A 19,269-nucleotide genomic window follows, 5' to 3' on the forward strand; every position below is an offset into this window, starting at 1 on the left:
TTGCTAGCCGTATAAGAGGCTTGAGCAGTTTCCGCCCAAGCCAGAGATCTCCGAGAATCTCAGGAGGATCCTGAGAACCCTGATTCCGAGAATTCCAGGAGAAATCTGAGAGAATTCCGGCAAGGAGTCCACGATTACCTCATGGACTTCTACGTAAATCTTGGACCAAATGGTGGCTTGATCACACATCAAGAGTCTCTCCCCGTCGCCGCAGGATCCCTCAACGTACCCCACCCTGTGCGCTCGTGGAGAGTCACCTTTCGGACTCTCATTTCGGTCGTTCCACGGAGCCTAGCAAACTCCGTGAGTGGTATCCAGAGCTCTGTTTGTGTTTGTTTAGCAGAGCCTAGCAAACTCCGCTCGTGTGTCTTCAGTAGAGCCTAGCAAACTCCACGTGTGTTTTTTTTTGTAACTGCAACTCAAGAAAGTTTTCCTGCCTGCACCGCGACCACCTACGGTGTAAGTAAAACAATCTTTAATCAGCCTCTACGCATCAGTGCCTAATTCTAGTTCGCCGTGCCGACCCTTTCCCCGGCCCACGTGCCCGGGCTGCTGGCCATAGCCCCTCGGCCCCGACACATACGAGTGGCCCTTCTCTGGACCCTTTCCAGGTTATCCACATCCCTCTTGAAGTGCGGTGCCCAGAACTGCACACAGTACTCCAACTGCGGTCTGACCAGCGCCCGATAGAGGGGAAGTATCACTTCTTTGGATCTATTCGTCATGCATCTTCTGATGCACGATAAAGTGCCTGTAGCTTTTCTGATGGCTTCATCACACTGCTGACTCATGTTCATCTTGGAGTCCACTAGGAATCCAAGATCCCTTTCTGCTTCCATGCCACCCAGCAGGTCATTCCCTAGGCAGTAGGTATGCTGCACATTTTTCCTCCCTAGGTGCAGCACTTTGCATTTCTCCTTGTTGAATTGCATTCTGTTGTTTACTGCCCTCTTGTCCAACCCGTCCAGGTCTGCTTGCAGCTGTTCCTTGCCCTCCGGCGTGTCCACTTCTCCCCACAGTTTTGTGTCATCTGCAAACTTGGACAGAGTACACTTCACTCCCTCGTCCAAGTCGCTGATGAAGACATTAAAGAGTATCAGTCCAAGGACCGAGCCCTGCGGGACCCCACTGCCCACACCCTTCCAGGTCAAAACCGACCCATCCACCATGACTCTCTGGGTGTGACCTTCTAGTCAATTCGCCACCCACCGGACTGTGTAGTCATCCAAGTCACAGCCTCTTAACTTGTTCACCAGTATGGGGTGGGATACCGTATCGAAGGCCTTCCTGAAGTCTAAGTATACGACATCAACTCCTACTCCTGTGTCCAGGCGTTTTGTAACCTGGTCATAAAAAGAGACTAGATTAGTCAGGCATAATCTGCCTGCTACGAACCCGTGCTGGTTTCCCCTCAGCATAATTTGTCCTGCCGGGCTCTCGCAAATGTGAGCCTTGATAATTTTTTCAAAGACTTTGCCAAGGATGGAGGTGAGACTGACTGGCCTATAGTTGCCCGGGTCCTCCTTCCTCCCCTTCTTGAAAATGAGGACCACATTGGCCCTTTTCCAGTCCTCTGGGACTTGGCCCGTGCGCCACGAGTGTTCAAATATTCCCGCCAGTGGCTGTGCAATGACATCGGCCAGTGCCTTTAGTACCCTCGGATGGAGCTCATCCGGGCCAGCCGACTTAAAGGCATCCAGTTCCTCCAAGTGACCCTGCCAAGTGACAATGGTCCATACAGCTCCATACAGCCTCCAAGGATGGAGATTCCACCATCTCTCTCAATAACATGTTCCAGTGCTTCCCTACCCTCCTAGTGAGAAAGTTTTTCTTAATATCCAACCTAAACTTTCCTTGCTGCAACTTGAGACCATTGCTCTTTGTTCTGTCATCTGTCACCACTGAGAACAGTCTAGCTCCATCCTCTTTGGAAAATGCCCCCCTCAGTCTTTTCTTCTGAAGACCAAATGAGCCCAGTTAAAAGCTTCCAAAGATGCATTTATCCAGATAGCCTGTTCCAATGTTTGACCACCCTCGTAGTCAGAAAGTTCCTCTTAATCCCCAACCTGAATTTCCCCTGGTGAAGCTTGAGACCATTGCTCCTATTCTTGTACCCTACAGGCATGGAGAAAAGCATGTTATAGTCCATCCTTGCTATAGTCCCCACTCAGTCTTCTCTTCTCTAGATTCAATAACCTGTTCTTTCTGCCTTTCCTCATCAGTCTTATGGGCCTTATTCATTTTTGTTGCCCTGCACTGGACTCCTTTGAAACTGCTCGCATCATTCTTGACGTGCAGGGCCCAAATTTCTATGCAGAGCAGAGAACACTTTCTGCAAGCAGGAGACCAAAGAGGCTATACTGGAATGAGCAATAATACTATGCAACTTCTCCATACAGCCTTCCGCTGGGGGAAAGAGTCATATGGCTACACCCACTTGCAGTTTCTTCATGTGAGAATTTCATCAAATACCCCTTGCCCTAAAACGAAGATGGAGTTGAGGCAGAGTTTCCTACAGGTTTCTCCCTAACAACACTTACACATCCACAATGATCACCATGTCCTTTGGAGAGGAAGCCCCTTGGATGTACCTGCAACAAGAGAAGAGAGAGAGCATCAGGCATGCTGCAAAGTCGGAGACCCACCTAGAGACAGCAAAGTCATTCCACTGAAGTACTGGGGCAGCTGGTGGTGATGAAGCTGGGATGGGAAAATTACAGCAGTGGCTGGTGAGATGACTCAGTGTGTATGCATGTGTGTGAACATACACGCTCATTCTCACACATGCATATATACACACATATTGCTGCCCTGCTCTAGACAGGGCTCAGGTGTTTGCAGGCAATTAACAAATCTGCTCAAGTGTTGGTAATCAGATTACTCTGATAACTGGAGACAACTAAATACCACAGGAAGTTCTGAGTCTCATGAAGCAATTATACACACATGGGTCTAATAACAGTCCTTAGTACAAGAGACAGCCTGCTGGACTATAGTACCCAGAACCCTTTGCAAGAAGTTTGTCTTTTATGTATTCAGAGAGGGCACAATCATAGAATCATAGAACATTAGGTTTGGAAGGGCTCAGGAGGTCATCTAGTCCAACCCCCTGCTCAAAGCAGGACCATCTCCAACTACATCATTCCAACCAAAGCTTTGTTGAGCTGGGCCTTAAAAACCTCCAAGGATGGGGATTCCACCATTCCTCTCAATAACATGTTCCAGTGCTTCCCTACCCTCCTAGTGAGAAAGTTTTTCTTAATATCCAACCTAAACTTTCCTTGCTGCAACTTGAGACCATTGCTCTTTGTTCTGTCATCTGTCACCACTGAGAACAGTCTAGCTCCATCCTCTTTGGAAAATGCCCCCCTCAGTCTTCTCTTCTGAAGACCAAATGGGCCCAGTTCCCTCAGTCTCTCCTCATAAGTCATGTGCCCCTGCCCCCTCACCATTTTCACTGCCTTCTGCTGGACACTCTCCAACTTGTCCACATCCTTTCTGTAGTGGGGGACCCAAAACGGAGCACAGCACTCCAGATGTGGCCTCACCAGTGCAGAACAGAGCGGAATAATCACTTCCCTTGATCTGCTGGGAATGCTCCTACTAATGCAGCCCAGTATGCTGTTAGCCTTCTTGGCAACAGGGGTACACTGTTAACTCATATTTAACTTATTGTCCGCTGTAGCCCCCAGGTCCTTTTCTGCAGAGCTGCTACTTAGCCAGTTGGTCCCCAGCCTGTAACGGTACATGGGATTCTTCCATCCTAAGCGCAGGACTCTGTACATTTTGCTGAACCTCATGAGATTTCTTTTGGCCCAATCCTCCAATTTATCTATGTCATTCTGAATCCTAGCTCTACCCTCCAGCATATCTACTACTGCTCCCAGCTTGATGTCATCCACAAACTTGCTGAGAGTGCACTCCACCCCAGCTTCCAGATCGTTAATGAAGATATTGAATAAAACCAGTCCCAGAACTGACCCGAGGCACTCCACTTGATACTGGCTGCCAACTAGACCTTGAGCCATTGATCACTTCCCACTGTGCCTGATGATCCAGCCAGCTTTCTATCCACTTTACAATAAAGCCTGGCAGATAGCTAGCTTCACAACTTGAGTTCTTTGGCTTTCCTGCTGTGTGCAGTGCACCCCCAGAGAACCCCTTTTGGCTCATCAGCTGGATCCCATGTTTTTTAAGAACCAGATATTTTAAAGCCAGGTCCCTGCACGGTATGGAGTAGCTGTCATTGTCATTGCAAGGATGGGAGAGATCATGCAAAGGTGAAGGATCTTCGTCCTTCCTGGAAGATGGTGTGCCCCACAGAGGCAGAAGAGATGCTGTGATGGAAGCTGGGAGCCAAAGAGAAGCTGACTGAACAGGAAAGAGCTTTCTGATGCCAACATGGAATGCAGTGGCTAGAGCTCAACTGCAATAACCCTGGTGCCCAGGCAGAGCTGGAAGGCTGAAGTAAAGGGAGGGACACTGTTGGCTTACTTGGAAAGCCAAGGTGAGGATACAGAACAGTGTTGCAAATTGATAGTGACCTGCCGCTCAGCATTGTATCAGCTTAATGAGCTCTAAATGCTAAAATCCTTCATCATCCCAGTCCCCCTTTTTCTAAGTGGCAATTGTATTGACACACACATACATATTAAGATCCTATGTCCCCTCTGCTGGTGGTTTCAAAGGCCAGACCTGATTACATATTTTAGCTATTAGGAGGCAAAACAATACCTAAAGCCTCCCTCTAGAAACAGTAAAGAAACCCACTATTGCCCTCTCTGGGCATGCACCCTGCCTGGCAGGAACAGCAGGTGCTGTGTAAGCAGAATTCTCTTCTGCCACAAGGGTACAACGGTCTTACATGCTGCATAGACCCATTTTTGGTACACACAGAAATCCTACTGCAAAGCTAAACTCCCAAAGGATAACTTGCAGTCCTCATTCAGCCTCACAGGCTCTCCCCTTTGCTGGGGTCTGGCTTGGCACTGCCCAGCATGTCTTCTTATTGTTTCCTTGGGCTCCCCTCTCTGCTGTACCTTGCCACTAAGGCTATATCTGCCCACTGGTCTACAATGCAAGCATAGGTTGTGGAGACAAACCTGGATTAGCTTTAAAATAGGCAGCTCTGCTCCCACGATAGGTAGCCATGGCAGCATAGGACTCAAGGCCCTGGGTAAACACATGGACAGCCAGCCTGTGCTGCCGTGGCCACATTGTTAATGATATCTGGGTGGGCTTGTTGAAAGCTTGCTCAGGTCTGGCTACACCAGCTATAGTCACACTTTTGACTTCATTGTAGAAGTATCCTCAGGCTGTAAGCTCTTTGAGCAGGGGGCTGTCTTCTAATGAGGCTTGGTTCAGGGCCTCTAGCATCACTGCAGATCATGTTCATAATAAATAATAAGATGGATCTTTGCACTTGGTTTTGAATGGTTAAAATGAGCCGTGTGTGTGTGCGCGTGTGAGAGAGAGAGAGAGAGAGAGAAAATGGAGCTTTGTAATTTTCTGCTCTGAACTGGTCTGTTTTCAACCTCTTCTCCTGACAGAAAGCCACCTGGCAGCCCAGGAGCTGGAATGCCAAGCTACACTTGTCACATGGGCAGGAAAAAATGGATAATTTCTGGGGAAAAGTTTAGCATGAGGTTTGGTTCTTTTTACCCAGCTCTATTTACAAGGATCCTTGTCCCAAATAAGACAAGCTGATTATTTGCATTCTGAAGACCTCAATAAAAACCATGGTTCCCTGCACTTTGTGCTGTATACAACATGAGGAAAAAAGTGTCCCTGCCCCAAAATTAAAAAATGACAAGAGACAAAGTGTGAGAGAGAAGTGTCATGGACAGAACTGGGAGCAGAACTCCAGTCTCTGGAGACCCAGTCCAGTTACCTGTCTGCTACCTCTTCCACAGTGTTGCCAACCCAAGAATTCTTTTTACTGACAATCTGCAAACTTTTTACTCACAGCCAAACTTTTTTACTGATACTTGGTTTTGCTGATATATGCTTTACATATTATAAATGGAACTCTTCTGCCAGACCCTACCCTGCAACTAGGCCCCAGTTAAAAGGGCTGGGTTCAAATGTAGTTTAACATCAATCATAGTAAAAAAGTGAAGTAGTTTGGTTGTCAATAAGGAGTTTGCAGTAAAAAAATGTTCTTGGGTTGGTATTCACAGCAGTGATGGTTTTATATTGTTTCTCCCACCACGTGCCCCTGATGCCCTAATTGTACCCTGCATCATGCTGCCCTCCTCAGCCCACTCTCTAGCCTTACACCTGCTGAGCAGGGACTCTTTCTTCCTTGTGGTGTATACAGCACCTAGAGCAGGGAGGTCTGTTTTTCATGGAGGCCTTCAGAATGCTAATAATCAGCTTGTATTATGTGGGCAAAGGATCTTTGTAAAAAGTTCTGGGTTAAAAAATAGAATCTCGTACCAAGCTTTCCCTGCAGGCTGCTGCACTCCCACTCAGACACCAAGTGGCACTGCTGTGCTATCTGTTGGAGTTTCAATCAAGCTGTGGTTGCTTCGTGCTTTTACTGATGGCTAAAGCTTTTTTACAGACTTTACTGACAGCCATTTTTAGCCTGATTTTTTACTGACAGTCAGTAAATATGCTGATAGTTGGCAACCCTGCCCCTCTACCTCACATATATACTGCCTTTTTTCCCAAGTGCCATCCTACAGCCTGGAGACTGAAGGGGGAAGCACAGAATCACAGCTAATAACCTGACCACAACTCTAAATATGTTTCTGCAGGAGAATGTCAGAAAAACTTCGAAATCATCTCCTTCACATACTCTACTCCAAAAGAAATCACCTCAAAACAGAAATCAACACATGCTACAAGAACCTACGAGAGATGAATCTGAATATCTTCCCAAACATTATACAATGTATACAAAAAAGGCTAAAGATTTATTACACTATCCATCTAACACAAAAAGAAGAAATGGAACCAATTAGTATAGGAACAACTTTCCCAACCACAAGACAACCTTCACAAGATCAACACCAATACCATACAACATTTCAGCATCATACTTGATGAAACACTAGTAACCAATCAATCCTCTAATATAATCAATTTCTCCACACACACACTTACCGAAGCTGAAAAATCTGTCCACTCCAAAGGCCTTAATTTTTGTCCAGAAAAAAACACCTGAATAAGATGGTACAATGTGGAGAGCTAGATTTTTTTTTTGACGCCTGTATCTGAATATATTTCTATAACCAAAAGGAATCCACTTTCAACCCAAATTCATCTGGTAACAACATTGCTGAAAAAACTGACGCCAAAAAAATCCAAAAAATCCTCAGATAGGACACCTTACAGTTGACGAAATTCAAACCTTGATCGCTATATTCACTGCTTCAGAGAAAAAATGAACAATGAAATACTCAGCAACAAACAGCACTACAACCTCTTCCTCTCAGAAAGGAGAGCAATAATATCTTTAATATCTAACCACCAAATAGTAATAAAACCAGCAGATAAAGGAGGAGCTATAGTTATCCTTAACTGTGAAGACTACATAAAAGAAGCCAACAGACAACTCTCTGACACTACCTACTATAAAAATCTAGAGGAAGATCCAACTCCCCTTTTCATCTCAAAACTCAAAATCACCATCAAATAATTTCTATCTGAACTACAAGAAAAACTTCAGACCCTGATCCCTCCACTACCCAATCTAGGGACTTTTTATATGCTCCCTAAAATCCACAAACAAGAGAACCCCGGCAGACCTATCATTTCCAACCATGGAACTCTAACAGAAGAAATACCAGGTTTCACTGAATCCATCCTAAAACCTCGCATCACCCAAAGACCAAGTTTTATTTCAAGACATAACAGACTTCCTCCAAAACTCAATAACATAAACCACCTTCCCAGCCAATACCCTCCTAGCCACCATGGATGTCATTAGCTTATACACCATTATCCCACGCCAGGATGTCATTCAAGCCTGCCTCAGATATCTACAGGAGTGAGATTACAACTCAGAGTACAGACCTCAGGATATCACTGAACTCATATAGTTCATTCTCGCACACATCTTTAGTTTCAATAACCAACACTTCCTCCAGAACATGGGCACAGCTATGGGCACCAAAATGGCCCCACAATATGCCAACCTTTTTATGGCCCACCTGGAAGAATTCCTCAAGAACTGCACCATCAAGCCCACATTATACCTGAGATACATAGATGACATCTTCATCATTTGAACTGAAACCCTGAAGTCTCTGATTGATTCCCACCAAAAATTCCACAGTCATCACCCCTCCATCAGACTATCGCTTGAATACTCTAACACCAGCATTTCCTTTTTGGACACCATGATCAATATTCAAAATGGTAAAATATAAACCACCTCATACAAGAAACCCACAAACCAACATATATATCTACACAGAACCAGCAATCACCCTAAACACACCAAGAATGCTATAATTTACAGCCATGCTCCCTGATACCACTGAATTTGCACCAAGGAGAATGCCCACGATCGCCACCTCACAAATCTCTAAAGGGCCTTCACCAAACAAGGACACTCCTCCAGAGAGATAGATTGTACTTTTGAAAGAGCCACCCGGATACCATGTGAAGATTTGCTGCAGTACAAAAAGAAAATCCCCACAAATCACACACCATGAGTTTTATGACATATCACCCTTCCCTGAAACCTACATGGAAAATCCTCAAACAATTACAACCCACACTAGAAGAAGACCCAATTCTTAAAGAGATCTTTCCAGAACCACCAATAGCCTTTAAACAAGCACTGAACCTTGCTAATTTCATCACCAGAAGCAAACTCCCTATGACCCAAACCACACCTAATGGATCCAGACTATGCCAGGACAATAGATGCAAAACCTGCTTACTAGGGCTGTGCAAAATTTCGCCGGCTGTTTTGACTCGTTTAGAGCTCGAAACAGCAAAATCGAAACAAAACGAAGGGCTTTGAAACAGCATCAAAATGAAATGAAGGCAGTCAAAACATTTCAAAAGTTTCAAAACATTTTTAGTTTTGAAGCTGAAGCTGGGCTTGCCTGCAGGGAAATGGAAAGTATAGAGAGGGAGGGGGAAGAGAGGGGAAGGACTACTCTGATACTGACTGTGACAGTTTGGCTGCCTGAGATGCTGCTAGTGCTACTGTGCTGCTTACTAAGTTATTACCTGTTGTCATTTAAAGTGGTGGACCAGACTGAAGCTGTAGGGGAGGAGGAGACCTCATTGGGACACACTACCGTGTCATGTAGAGGTCCCAGCACCCGTGAGGGTGCGCCTTAACACACACACACACACACACACACACACACACACACACACACACACACACACACACACAGAGTCACAGTCGCAGTCACATGTCACAAGTTTTGCTTGTCAGCAGCTTGAGGTGCAGTTTCCCAGAAGCCCCTGCACCTATCTCCTTGAAATTTGGCAGGCTTTGTGGCCTCAGCAGGGGCTACCAGCCTGCTGTTTTCATCCCTCTGTGCCTTCACGCTTACAAGTGACACGAGTTTTGCTTTCAAGACTCTGAGATGCAGTTTCCCAGAAACCCCTGCATCTATCTCCTTGAAACTTCCAGGCTTCATGCCCTTAGAAGGGGCTACCATCCCTGCTGTTTTCATTCAAATCTGTCAAAAAATGATAATGTTATAGGCAGTTTTGTGCTTCCCCATTATAGCCTATGGGCGAAATGTTGAAACAGCGCTGAAACAATGAACCAGTTTTGATGAAACAACAAAACAGTGCTTTCGAAACAAAATTCAAAACAAAACACTGTTCCATCAAAATGGTGAAATGGAAGTCAAAATGAAACAGTGCTGTTTCGCACAGCCCTATCTCCACCACCCCCACAACAACTACACCCCACAACAGAACCACCACCATTCCTGGATCTTACACCTGCACCTTCAGGAATGTTATATATCTCATCCAGTGCATGAAACGCCCTGATGGAAAATATGTAGGAGAAACCAAACAACAACTGTGCACCAGAATGAAAGCACACCAAAAAACTATCAAAGACAAGAATACTGAACTACCTGCAGGTGCACACTTCTCACAGGACACTCCGATCTCTCAGTTCTAATTCTCAAAAGGAACTTACAAAACACATTCCATAGATAAGCCTATGAACTTCACTTCATAAATCTACTGGATACAAAAAATCATGGCCTCAATATAGACATTGGATTTATGACACATTACAACCTGCCTGATGTCTGATTCACCAGGTATGTGCCAGACCTGACCTTGTACCCTTTTCTTCCTGCACCCCCTTCCAGCCCTGTCCCTCCTTTTCTACCCTTTGTCTTCCTAATTTCCAGCTACTTACTTTTTCACAGACAGCCTCTTTTCTACCTTGGAAAACTACTACTGTAAAGTCTCCTTTACTTACCTTTGGCCTTTTCCCTGCCTTGTTTTTCCCCTTCCCTCCCTGCTCTACCTTTTGTTTTCCTAATTTTTATCTATTTACATTCTCACTGACATCCTGTCACACTTTTAGCTTCTTTCATTCCTTGGCGTCTCAGAACAGCAGAGACTTCTTAAGCCTAAAGAAGGGTGACTGCACCCAAAAGCTTGCAAATAACTTTTTTCCCAACTACTCAGTTGGTCTAATAAAAGATATCACATCTACCCAAAGAACCTTGGCTGTCTGTGTCCTTAGACCAACACGGCTGCAATCAAAAACCCATCTAATAACCAAACTTTGGCTGTGCTTGTACACTTCTGGCCCTGTTTCTCTTTCATAGATTCATAGATTCATAGATGTTAGGGTCGGAAGGGACCTCAATAGATCATCGAGTCCGACCCCCTGCATAAGCAGGAAAGAGTGCTGGGTCTAGATGACCCCAGCTAGATACTCATCTAACCTCCTCTTGAGACCCCCAGAGTAGGGGAGAGCACCACCTCCCTTGGGAGCCCGTTCCAGACCTTGGCCACTCGAACTGTGAAGAAGTTCTTCCTAATGTCCAGTCTAAATCTGCTCTCTGCTAGCTTGTGGCCATTGTTTCTTGTAACCCCCGGGGGCGCCTTGGTGAATAAATACTCACCAATTCCCTTCTGTGCCCCTGTGATGAACTTATAGGCAGCCACAAGGTCGCCTCTCAACCTTCTCTTGCGGAGGCTGAAAAGGTCCAGTTTCTCTAGTCTCTCCTCGTAGGGCTTGGTCTGTAGGCCCTTGACCATATGAGTTGCCCTTCTCTGGACCCTCTCCAGGTTATCCGCATCCTTCTTGAAGTGTGGCGCCCAGAATTGCACGCAGTACTCCAACTGCGGTCTGACCAGCGCCCTATGGAGGGGAAGTATCACCTCCTTGGACCTATTCGTCATGCATCTGCTGATGCACAATAAAGTGCCATTGGCTTTTCTGATGGCTTCGTCACACTGCCGGCTCATGTTCATCTTGGAGTCCAGTAGGACTCCAAGATCCCTTTCCACCTCTGTGCCACCCAGCAGGTCATTCCCTAGGCTGTAGGTGTGCTGGACATTTTTCCTCCCTAGGTGCAGCACTTTGCATTTCTCCTTGTTGAACTGCATCCTGTTGTTTTCTGCCCACTTGTCCAACCTATCCAGGTCTGCCTGCAGCTGTTCCCTGCCCTCCGGCATGTCCACTTCTCCCCATAGCTTTGTGTCATCTGCAAACTTGGACAGAGTACATTTGACTCCCTCGTCCAAGTCGCTGATGAAGACATTAAAGAGTATTGGTCCAAGGACCGAGCCCTGCGGGACCCCACTGCCCACACCCTTCCAGGTCGAGACCGACCCATCTACCACGACTCTTTGGGTGCGACCCTCTAGCCAATTCGCCACCCACCGGACTGTGCAGTCATCCACGTCACAGCCTCTTAACTTGTTCACCAGTATGGGGTGGGATACTGTATCGAAGGCCTTCCTGAAGTCTAAGTATACGACATCCACCCCTCCTCCTGTGTCCAGGCGTTTCGTAACCTGGTCATAGAAAGAGACTAGGTTGGTCAGGCATGATCTGCCCGCCACAAACCCGTGTTGGTTTCCCCTCAGCATAATCTGCCCTGCCGGGCTCTCACAAATGTGAGCCTTGATAATTTTTTCAAAGACTTTACCAAGGATGGAGGTGAGACTGACTGGCCTATAGTTGCCCGGGTCCTCCTTCCTCCCCTTTTTGAAAATGGGGACCACGTTAGCCCTTTTCCAGTCCTCCGGGACTTGGCCCGTGCGCCACGAGTGTTCGAATATTCCCGCCAGTGGCTCTGCAATGATGTCGGCCAGTGCCTTCAGCACCCTCGGATGGAGCCCATCCGGGCCTGCTGATTTAAAGGCATCCAGTTCATCCAAATGACTCTGCACCACCTCAGGATCTACGTATGGAAGTCTGGCGCCTTGCTGCTGCCTCTCTACAACCCCAGTGAGAGACTTGTCGTGCCCCTCACTTAGGAACACTGAGGCAAAGAACTCGTTGAGGAGTTCAGCCTTGTCCCCCCTATCTGTCACCAATTGTTTCTGCCCATTTAGCAGTGGTCCTATTCCTCCCTGGGCCTTCCTTTTACTCCCAATATATCTAAAAAACAATTTCTTGTTGTCTTTTACTTGGGTTGCCATCCTCAGCTCCATGGTAGCTTTGGCCCGCCTAACTGCCTCCCTACAAGCACGAGCAGAGGAGGTATATTCATCTTTAGTGATCTCACCCTGTTTCCACTTTTTAAGTGCTCCCCTTTTGGCCCTTAGGCTGCCCTGGATTTCTCTGGTCAGCCATGGAAGCCTTCTGGCCCCTTTCCCTTTTTTGCCTCGCTCGGGGATCGTCTTGCTTTGTGCCCGAAGGATCGTTTCCTTTAGGCACAGCCACCCTTCTTGGGCTCCCATCCCTTCAAAACTCCTACTCTGCAGTGCTTCCTTGACTAATCGCCTGAGTGCATTGAGATCAGCTTTCCTAAAGTCTAGCACTTTCACCCTACTAGTTACCTTACCCACTCGCCGTCTTATGTTGAATTCTATTATAAGGTGATCACTGTCTCCCAAATGGCTACCAATCTGGAGGTCCCCTATCATGTCATCTCCTGTTGCCAATACCAGATCCAGTATGGCATTCCCCCTAGTGGGACCATGCACCTCCTGTGTCAGGTGGAGGTCCTGTATACAGGTTAGAAACCTGCGTGAGCGATGGGACCTTGCTGTCTGCGTCTCCCAGCAGATGTTTGGGTAGTTTAGGTCCCCCATGACTACCGCCTCTTTAGCTTTTATGGTCTCCAAGAGTTGCCTCAGGAGCCCCGCATCTATTTCTTTCCCTTGGTGTGGGGGTCTGTAGCAGACCCCTACCACCAAATCCCTTTCTCCTTGCCCCCCATGTAGCCTAACCCACAATCCTTCTACTTCCTCAACCTTGGATTCTGTCTTGATGAGGGTTTATGTATATTGCTCACTGACATAAAGTGCAACCCCCCCACCTTTCTTCCCCGACCTGTCCTTTGTATACAATCTATAGCCCTCAATATGTACCGCCCAGTCATGGGATGAATCCCACCAGGTCTCTGTTAGCCCCACTAAGTCATAGGTGTTTAGTGCAAGCAGGTGCGCTAATTCATCCTGCTTGTTCCCCATGCTCCTAGCATTAGTATATAGGCACTTGAGAGCATTAGTATATAGGCACTTGAGAGCATTAGTATATAGGCACTTGACTATATAGGCAAGTTTCTCTTTCCTTAGAGAACCATCACTTGTTGCTCAAAACTCTCACTAGCCCTGTTCCCAGCACCTCCTAATCAGCAATTCTTCTTGGCCTGATGGTCCACAGACATTGGAGAGTGCCCCCTTTACCACCTTGTCATTTCTGCAGGGAAAGGGCTTTGACTCCCTGTTTGCCAGATGCCCATCACTAACAAGCATGGGATAGGTTGTCACATGAAATGGTAGAAAGGAAACAAATGAAATGGCACTTGGAGCTTGTAGTAGACCCTGGCTGACCACTGAAGAAGGCAGAGTAAATCTGCACCTTACAGACTAAAGAAAGTAGATATATATTTATATAGAACAAGCTTTTGGGAGTTGCAGCTCCCTTTATCAGCTGCTGTGAAAGAATGTGCACAAAACACTGTATAGGAAGGAGAGAAAAATCAGAATACAGAAGACAAGGAAGGGAGAGAGAAAGGGGTAGGGGCAGTGCTGTGGGGGGGGAGGCAAACAAACAAGCAGTAAACGCATAGGAAGAAAGGAGGCACAAAAGCTACTTCAGATAGAGGGTTAAGAATCCTATAGTCCCTGTTTAAACTGATGAAACCACCAAGGGCATTAGCAGAACTGGTGGAAGCAAAGCTAAATAGCACAAGAACCACAGCCTGTGGTACCAGGTGCTGCACGGTGGTGGCTCTGTTTGCCTGGCTAAGGTGCATTTAGACCCCACAGAGGTGAAGTGGGAATGGGACTCTGCTGAGCCTCATTTAAAGGGAACTTGGTTTTCCACACACATCTTGTCTGTTCTGCTGCCTTTGCTTTTGCTCAGTTGTATGACAACTTCCCCGGCAGACCCTCACCCAATGGTGAGGGTGAAAGTGCACCTGGAGCTGGGGGGACAATCGGGCACCTCATCCTTAGGGGACACATTTCTCCTCTTTGTTCCACAGCATAAACATACACCTGGCAGGCAGAGAACAGGTTTTGATGCATTTGTTACTCCACCATTCACCCATAATCACAGCCCACCTCTTTCTCCACAGCTTCCCCATCTTTGTATGACAGAACCTGCCCTCTGGAAACTGGCTGATGGACTTGGTGATGTGTGATAGCATTCTAGCCTGCCCAGTGAAGTTAGCCATGACTGAATAATTTCAGCAAAATGGTCAGCTGCATTAGAAGGCACCTGAAGAGATTCACAGAGAACCTTTCAGTCTACACAACACACAACTCACACACAGGCACTATCATGCTCCTCCTGACACCCCTACAATGCACAGTTATACATCCAGACATATAGCATGAATGCGTGCATGTGCTCATGCACACACACACCCAGTAACGTAGAAATGCATGCACATGATCACACACACATACCCACTAAAAATTTAGAAATGCCTGTACAGGCACCCAGCACACACATTCATATCAGCATCTTCTTAATACTGCAGAAATATGCATTCAGATACACAGTACACACAAGGTCATATACACATGCATCTCAATAATTTGCATACAACACACACCACCAATATGGAAATCCACATACAGACACACTCAGTGCTCTCCGCAGTTTTCATAATCACACAGCTCATGCCACTTACAATACAGAAGTGCATTTACAGATGCTCAAATACATATTCCAGTCTAGGAAACTTCAAGCATTGCAGACGCACAGACCCACAACTACAGGTACAGACACACAAGCACACAATTCTGTTGTACATGGTTGCAGAGAGATTGCTGCAAAGGTGTACTTTTACCTTAGTTTTCTCAGGTGATGTGGTACCCAATTACCAATAAGCCAATGAGAGTTGTGGGTGCAGAACCCTTGACAATCAGAACAACTGTGTGCACCTGCCTCTTCTTTCCTAAACACATCTTAATATCCATTCACACACATTAAGGTTGTTGTTAGGTGGAACCTGATTTCTTTTTGGTGCCTCTCTTCATGCTAAAACCTCCCTTGCCACTCTCTCCTCTAATGAGAGTAACTTAGTGTAACCTGCAAAGCTTGAACCGATTTGGAGGTGGATAGACATTCCCTTTTCATTCCAAAAATTCAGGCACACGGGTGCAGTGGTTCAAGCTAGAAGTCGGGAAGTGCTAGAGCAGCCCTCCCTTCCCTTCCACACTGCTGAGCTGGGGGGGAGGCATGGCCAGTCCCCAGTTGGATGCTCTGATTAGGGAGGGGTTCCCCCCTCCTCCCCAGCAGCCCAGTAAGGAATTGATAACACAGTGTTTATCACCCCTAACTCAGTGTTTATCAGCCCATTACGAAAACAAAAGCTTCTCTCATTAGTTCAAACTCTCCTTAAACAACTTTTTCCAAGGAAGGAAGAGAGTGATGTTACCAGCTACTTATTGATTAGCTACAAAAACCCAAAAGCCAACACTGTCCTGTCTGCCTTAGTCCTGTCTCCCACAGCACCATATCCACCATGTGGTATGCTAGATAATGCTAAGAGGTGTGTGTGTAAGGCAGAGGAGAGGAGGGAATCCCTGCTTCAACAGGGAGTGGTGAGGGGGAGGGGGAAACAAGAAGAAGCTAGGCAGACCCTGCTGTACCCACAGTCTCTGCTAGAGCTGCAGCCAGGGAGCAGAGGGGAAGAGCCAGCCCAGCTCTCTGGAGCATAGACCCCACCCAGCCCAGAAAGCATGCCAGGATGCTGGAGGACTCTGATTTAACTTAAACCAGAAAGGGGTCTGGGACAGACATTGCATACCGGTTTGACCTAAACCAGTTAAGTTTGATACTACATTCAATCAGGTTTATCTCAAACTGTTTTCAGCCATTTTCAAACTGGTTTATGTGTACCAAACATCTGTTCTGTTACAGATTTAAACCAATTTTTGATCACTTAAACCGGTTTACGTGTAATATCTGTTTCTAGCCTAGCTCGGATGCTATGATATAAGGGCAGGGACAGGATTTTTTCTCACATGTCTGCAAGGAGGTATGAACTTGGTTCCCCCTGGCAAATGACCAAAGTGGATAGGGAGGGGGTTAATTCTTCCCTCCTTTCTCTTCACCATAGCCCAAGTCTGCCTGTTTGTGGGCAAGCTGCGGAGGTGGAGGTGGGGGCTGGGGCTGGCAGACCCTAGCTGTGGTCCTGTGGGGCAGAAGGGAAGGCGAGAGGAATTAACCCCCTCCATGCCCCCTTTGCCTTAACAGGGCCATGGCAGGATAGCATCTGGCCATGCCCTCACCACTGGAGCAGCAAGGAGAAGGGAGGAGGGGGTTTATTCCCTCTTCCCTTCCCTGTCTCACTGGCAGGGACTACAGCCATCCTGGCATGGCCCTGTTAAAGCTAAGGGAGGCAGGGAGGAGGTTAATTCCACCCCCCCACCCCACTGGGGAACGCAGCTGGGTGGATCAGCCTCCCTTCACCCATCTCCCTGCTGCAGGGTGAGGAGGGGGGCTCTGTGCAGTGCTGGAGGGGGACTCATCCCCCTCCTCCTCCCCACCTCCTGCAGGGTGAGGAGTGGGGCTCTGTGCAGCGCTGCCCAGCCTGGGCACAGGGGGAAGCTGTCACTGAGCTGCAGCCACTGAGGAGGGCCCCACCCCTGCAGCCCCGGCCGAGGCAGCCACATGTGCTCAAGCTGGGCTGCAGGGGCAGGGCCACCCCCAGCAGCTGCAGCTCAGACAGGGAAGCTGAGCCCTGTCAGTGAGTGCAGCCTGGCCTGGCGCACATGGGCAGTGGCTGGCCAGGCAGTGGCCTACCTGGGCCAGCTCAGAGGCACCGGCAGGCCTGAAGCCCAGAAACCACCCACCATGGAGGCTGGCTGCAGACACATAAGCCCCCACAGTGCCTCCAAGCTGGCCTGGGTAGCCTGCTGCCTGACCAGCTGCCTTCCATTCATGCTAGGCCCAGCTGTGCTCACTGAAAGGGCTCAGCTTCCCTATCTGAGCTGCTAGGCGGGAGAGATGGAGGAGGAGGAGGGGAAAGAGTATCCCTCTGGGGCTGGGCAGTGTGGCACAGAGCTGGGAGGAGGAGAAGGAGGTGGAAGAGTCCCCCTCTGGGGCTGGGCAGCACAGCATGGAGCCCCCTCCCAACTCTGTGGCAGTGGTGGGGGAGGAGGAGGGGGAAGAGTCCCCCTCCAGCACTGCACAGAGCCCCACTCCCCACCCCACAGTGGCGGGGGAGAGGGAGGAGGAGGGGGAAGGTTCATTCTCTGGGGCCAGGCAGTGGAGCTATGTGCCCAGATTGCTGCCAGCTGTTAGGGAGCTGCTACAGCAGACAGGGCTGTCCCTCTCTTCCTCCTCCCGCACCACGAGAGTCTGGCCATGCCCCTGTCTGTCCAGGCTCCTGCTTCCCCCACCCTCTGAACCCTGCAGGCCACAGTGGGGATTTAAATCCTTCCTCAGTTATAGTCAGGCCTGCAGGGGCTTGGCCATACCCCCCACTCAGCTCAGCTTCCATGTGGAAGGGAGGGGAGGGCTGCTCTAGCACCCCCGGGTTTCTAGTGTAAGCCACTGCAGGCATATGCCTGCATTTAAGGAATGAAATGTGGATGTCTGTTCACTTGCAAATTTGTTTAATCTCTGCAAGTTAGAGAAACCTGCAAAAATTAAATCAATTCAGGCTCGGGCTTTTTGAAAAGGGTCACAGGGACCTACTTGTGGCTGCTGAAAACTCTGTCTGCAGTGCTGTGTGCATGCAGCAGGGCCCAAACAAAGGAAGTCCATAGTGCAGTGGTTCTCAACCTTTGTAGGCTCCACGCAGCCCCCCATAACTCCTGGGAACTGAGCAGCACTCCAATTCAATAACTACTTATTTATTGTAGCATTTAACTCTTGGCAGGGAAGTGAAGGAGTGGAACAAGCTCTTAGCTCCTTGAAGAGCACAGGGGCTGGGGCAGGGGCAGGCAATTATTTCAAGCAGAGGGCCGCTTACTGAGTTTTGGCAAGCCATTGAGGGCCACATGACAGGTAGCCAGGGGTAGATAAATATAAATTTTCTAAATTTTTTAGGGGCCCCGCAGGCTGGATAGAATGGCCCGGCGGGCCGCATCCAGTCCGCGGGCCACATTTTGCCCACCCCTGGGCTGGGGTGATCATAAGCTCATCTGCTTGCACTGGAGCTAGACATGGACCAGTCTATGCTTAGCTCCTTACACAGAGGGAAGCGAGGAAGAGTGAGCACTTAGGTCTTCACAGAGGGGCCGGAAGGGACCAGTGTGACCTTTTCCAATGTAGACCACATTTACCTCCTTACACAGGGCCTAGTTAGGAAAAGGCAAATACTTATGTTCCCCCATGCTGTGGCATCCTCAAAAGGAGCTTGCAGCACCCAACCATCCCTGTTGAGAACCACTGCCCTGGTGGAACTCCCTGGGCTGCCCCACCACAAGAGGGCACTCCCCATCCCTGTTCCATAGAGTGAAGTACTATGTTAGCCTGTGTTGGGGTTATGATGACAACCTATCCCTAATTAGGTGGGACAGTCCCAAAATTTAAAGATGAAGTCCCGGTCATCTCTGGGACAGTATTTGTCCCAAATTTCTAGTATCATGCAGTGAATCTGGGTTTTCCATTTGCCATAGAAAGACATGGGAAATGGTGGGTTTCCCTTTGCAGGCTGGAAGAGTTCCAGC

At 48.0% G+C, this 19,269-nt stretch overlaps 1 protein-coding gene across 5 annotated transcripts in view; it reads right to left on the reverse strand.

Moving 5' to 3' along the window:
• Positions 1-19,269, reverse strand: part of CACNA2D2 (calcium voltage-gated channel auxiliary subunit alpha2delta 2) — a 736,608-nt gene that overhangs the window by 114,921 nt on the left and 602,418 nt on the right. For all 5 annotated transcript variants that reach the window (XM_059716173.1, XM_059716174.1, XM_059716176.1 and 2 more), the window contains one exon: positions 2,541-2,591. In XM_059716173.1, the coding sequence (XP_059572156.1) occupies positions 2,541-2,591 (51 nt within the window). The remainder of the gene's footprint in view (positions 1-2,540; positions 2,592-19,269) is intronic.

This window comes from Alligator mississippiensis, chromosome 12, assembly GCF_030867095.1.
Source record: "Alligator mississippiensis isolate rAllMis1 chromosome 12, rAllMis1, whole genome shotgun sequence".
Lineage (NCBI taxonomy): Eukaryota > Metazoa > Chordata > Crocodylia > Alligatoridae > Alligator > Alligator mississippiensis.